The sequence below is a fragment of the Solanum verrucosum genome, unplaced genomic scaffold (genome assembly GCF_900185275.1).
Source record: "Solanum verrucosum unplaced genomic scaffold, falcon-dt-bn FXZP01000251.1, whole genome shotgun sequence".
NCBI classification, from domain to species: domain Eukaryota; kingdom Viridiplantae; phylum Streptophyta; class Magnoliopsida; order Solanales; family Solanaceae; genus Solanum; species Solanum verrucosum.
Genome location: NW_026020453.1, coordinates 613,607 through 617,802, shown reverse-complemented (window position 1 = coordinate 617,802; position 4,196 = coordinate 613,607). Strand labels below are relative to the sequence as shown.

General features: G+C 33.6%; 1 protein-coding gene across 1 annotated transcript; it reads left to right on the top strand.

Annotated features, from left to right (window-relative positions):
• The first annotated feature begins 787 nt into the window (after positions 1-787).
• On the top strand, positions 788-3,964 carry LOC125808642 (putative glycerol-3-phosphate transporter 1). Its single transcript, XM_049488314.1, has 3 exons — positions 788-895; positions 1,874-2,930; positions 3,012-3,964. The coding sequence occupies exons 2-3, from the start codon at positions 1,967-1,969 to the stop codon at positions 3,563-3,565; spliced, it is 1,518 nt and encodes a 505-aa protein (XP_049344271.1). The 5' UTR covers positions 788-895; positions 1,874-1,966; the 3' UTR covers positions 3,566-3,964.
• The last annotated feature ends 232 nt before the right edge of the window (positions 3,965-4,196 follow it).

Below are 4,196 nucleotides of genomic sequence, written 5' to 3'. Positions count from 1 at the left end.
GTTTTTGATTTAGTTGCTTTAACTTTATAATACTCCATACTATTTCTTTTATATAAATTAGAGCTCAAACTTACCATCAATTTCATGCCTCAATTAACTAATTGTTAAATTTGTTCGTGAAATATGTACGCCATTTCAGAGTTCAATTCCCAGGTCTTCATCATTCATCTGTTTTTTTGTTAACAGACCAACATATGCACCTACAAAAAAGTATACTTTAAGAAATACCAAAAATAAAATAAAAAATGTCAGGTCTCATTTGTTTGGTCTTAGTAAAATATTAATACTAATTATTCAAATTCAAGTCCTTCTATTTTAAATTTTAAATCTTCTTTTAATGTTACAAATTGCCTATGTGCGTTTAATTGTGACAAGTCAGTAAAAGCTGTGTAGCACTTTGCAGTATCGTGAGGTTGAAGTCAAAGGTATTGAATATTTATTATGTTGCGTTTTTTTAAAAATTAATTTAATTTATTTTTAAAATTAAATTAAATTATATTAATTTGATATTTTAAATAAAAAATTTAGATATTAAAAAATTGTATGAAAGGTACTATAAATTGCATTTTTTTACATATCAATATAATGAAAAAAAAATACATTATAAAATATTAGTCATTCTTATAATTTGATTCTAAAATAAAATTATGACACTTAAAAATGAACGGAGTATATAATATAATGGTAAATTAAAAGAGTGGTGGAAATAAATATGGATTCTGACGTGTCACCGCTCCCTTTATATATGAACCATTCTTTACCACTACTGTAGTAAAAGCTTCAAACACCTTTCCTTCCTCTTTCTTTTGGTGTGTTAAGCAAACTCATGAATGTTTGTAACTACATGATATCACAAATAGACACCTTAACTAGTTGGATTGATCACAAACACAAGGTTAGCTCTCAAATTCATGCCTAATTTCTTTACAATCTTCATATGAGTATATTTTTTTGATGATCAAGGTGTCTCGGCCCAGCTTTTACGCACCTCGACTAATTGTTATATTATTTCATCTTTTGAGTTTATTTCCTGTGTTTTGATAAGGATGACTTAATTTGTGTAGAGCAGTTATAATCAAGTAATTTTTTATTTTAATGTTGATCTTCTTGCTCTGTTTTTTTTTCTTTCTTGTATTGAGACAGTTGTAAAATCAGGGGAAGGGCATCGAAATCTCGGGTTTCAATTCACGTGACACACTTTAAAAAATAACACTTCTAAGTTTGATAACACTTTAAAAAATAACACTTCTAAGTTTGATAAGTAATCAGTAATTTACTTTGCCCTTCCAATTTTATCTGATTTACTGCACAAGTTTTAGAAGTCTTTCAGTTATTTTATAAAATTTAATACCAATTCAAGTCATATAAAATTCTTCATTTATTTTTAAAAATTTAATATCAATTCAAGTTATGTCACATAAATTGATACCGAGGAATGGAGTTGTAAAAAAGGAAGATAGTATATATCTTGTTGGGATGTTATAGAAACAAGACCTGGAAAACTCTGCTTTGTCCCAATGGGCTGTTTTTCTCTGCTAGTTTCTTTTCTTATGCTCTTTTTACAATATGTAATTTGATATAGCACGAACTTGGGGTCGTTTGGTTGGGAATAAGTTATGGCAGGATAAGTTGTTTCACCATATATATATCTATGGGATAATTTATTCCATCACTAAAGTATAAATGGTGCGATAAATAATTTTAAAACGGTCTAATACCTCCAACCAAACGTAGGATAATATAGTCCCCTGGATTATTATACCTTTTTGCAAGTCACACGTGAATTACGTTTTCAGACTAGTAAGCCATGTTCCTTGTGAACATTTATGAATGTTTACATCTAAATGATATTGTCTTATGCATCTTTTTCCAGGTTGTTTTCTCCATTTGTAAAAGAGGAAAATATATGTGTTTCATTTTATCTTGATCAAGTTCCCTATTAGTGGAGTCACCTCCAGAGCCAACAATGAAGAAGAATAACAACAAGCCCTTAGGAATTCAATTAATAGAGAACATAAATAAGTCGAGCCTATCTTTCAAGACATATCAAGTAATTGTTCTAATTGTGACATTTTTCGCATATACAAGTTACCATGCTAATAGAAAAACTACAAGCATCGTAAAACAAGCACTTGATCCCCAATCCCTTGGCGTTGGTCCGATTTTTCCATGGCAAGGAAATAGTATTCGGAAATCATTTAGAGATGGTTGGTTTCCATTTAATGGCCCTGATGGAACAACATTGCTCGGTGACCTTGATGTGGCTTTCCTATTTGTGTATGCCATTGGAATGTATTTCTCAGGGCACGTGGGCGATAGGATGGATCTTAGAGTTTTTTTGACAGCGGGAATGTTGGGAACTGGTTTATTCACAGCTCTTTTTGGAGTTGGATATTGGGCAAACATTCATAGTTTCTATTACTATCTTATCATTCAAATGATTGCTGGATTGTTTCAATCCACTGGATGGCCGTCAGTCGTTGCAGTGGTCGGGAATTGGTTTGGAAAGAAGAAGAGGGGACTTATAATGGGCATTTGGAATGCTCACACCTCTGTTGGGAACATTACAGGGTCGTTAGTCGCCTCAATCTTATTGAAATATGGATGGGGTTGGTCGATGGTTGTACCTGGTATCCTTATTGCTTTTAGTGGTGTGGTAGTGTTCCTTTTGTTACCCGTTCATCCCGAATCTGTTGGGTGTAATAAAGATGAAGATGAGGTGTTGTTATCTCCCGGAAAAGAAGAAGATGAAGTGAATGAACAACCTCTCTTGAGGTCGAGATCAGACAGAGAAGAGGAATCATGCGCTGTAGGTTTTATAGAAGCATGGAAGATCCCGGGGGTTGCACCATTTGCTCTTTGCCTTTTTTTCGCGAAATTGGTGGCTTACACATTTCTCTATTGGCTGCCTTACTACATTAGCCACACAGGCATGAATGTTAACTGTTCTATATTTGTCATGTTAGATATGTTGTTTTCTTAACTCTATGTTCGTTTTAATGTTACTGCAGCAATAGATGGACGATACTTTTCTAACGAGGAATCTGGAAACTTATCAACGTTGTTTGATGTCGGAGGGGTCATAGGTGGAATCCTAGCAGGTTACATCTCAGATAAGGTGGGTGCTAGAGCAATAACAGCAGCTAGCTTTATGTACTGTGCTATCCCAGCTCTATACCTATATCGAAGCTACGGACACATCTCTATGACTATAAACATCATCCTCATGTTGATTGCTGGAGTGTTTGTGAATGGACCTTACGCGTTGATAACAACTGCTGTTTCAGCAGACTTGGGAACACATAGCTCTTTGAAGGGTAATTCACGAGCGCTTGCAACTGTCACTGCTATTATTGATGGAACTGGATCAATTGGTGCTGCAGTTGGACCATTTCTAACAGGTTATATTTCAGCTGATAGCTGGAATGCAGTTTTTGTAATGTTGATGGGAGCAGCTTTAGTTGCTGGTTTGTTTTTGACTAGGCTTGTTGTAACTGAGGTGAATGGAAAGATTCAAGAATTTAGGTCTCAAGGATCATCTATGTCTACTAATCTTCAAGTGTGATTGCCATAATATTGTGTGATAATCCAAATACTCAATTTGGATATTATCAGCCTTTTAGTCAGAGGGATAAAAAAGTGGAAATGCTCAAATCAACTCAAATCAACTCAAGATGAGGATATGAATTCTTCTTCATTTTAGTGGCAAAGATGAAAAGGTGGAAATCCTCAAATCAACTTAAGATTTGTGAGATGGACTCTGAAAGGGAGAAAACTGGTTCTCTTAAGATCATCATCACATATACATGTACATTTTGAGTGCCTGGAACTTTTTCTTTGTTTGCTACTCCATCCGATTTAATTTTTATGTCTGATTTAATTACGAAGATTTAGGACATAAGAAACTTTTGAATCTTGTAATTTTAAACTAAAGATATGTTAAATGTATCGAAATGTTATTTAATCTTGTGATCTTTAGCATGTGGGATTAAAAAGTTGTAAAGAAAGGAAAGATGCAATTTTTCAAACGGGTTAAAAGAAAAAGTAAGACGAACAAATTAAATAGAAGGAATACTTCATTTTCAGAAGTAGGATCAGCCAGATATAAAAATAAAACCAGGCTATACAACTTCCTAAACCAGAAATCAATTCCTAAATACCAAGGATCAAACAAGGCTATACAACCACTTAAACCA

Bases quoted from the DNA above. Each gene is read 5' to 3' on its own strand.
- LOC125808642 (XM_049488314.1), top strand. From the start codon at position 1,967: ATGAAGAAGAATAACAACAAGCCCTTAGGAATTCAATTAATAGAGAAC. The intron at 2,931-3,011 runs GCATGAATGTTA...ATGTTACTGCAG, and splicing joins TTACTACATTAGCCACACAG to CAATAGATGGACGATACTTT.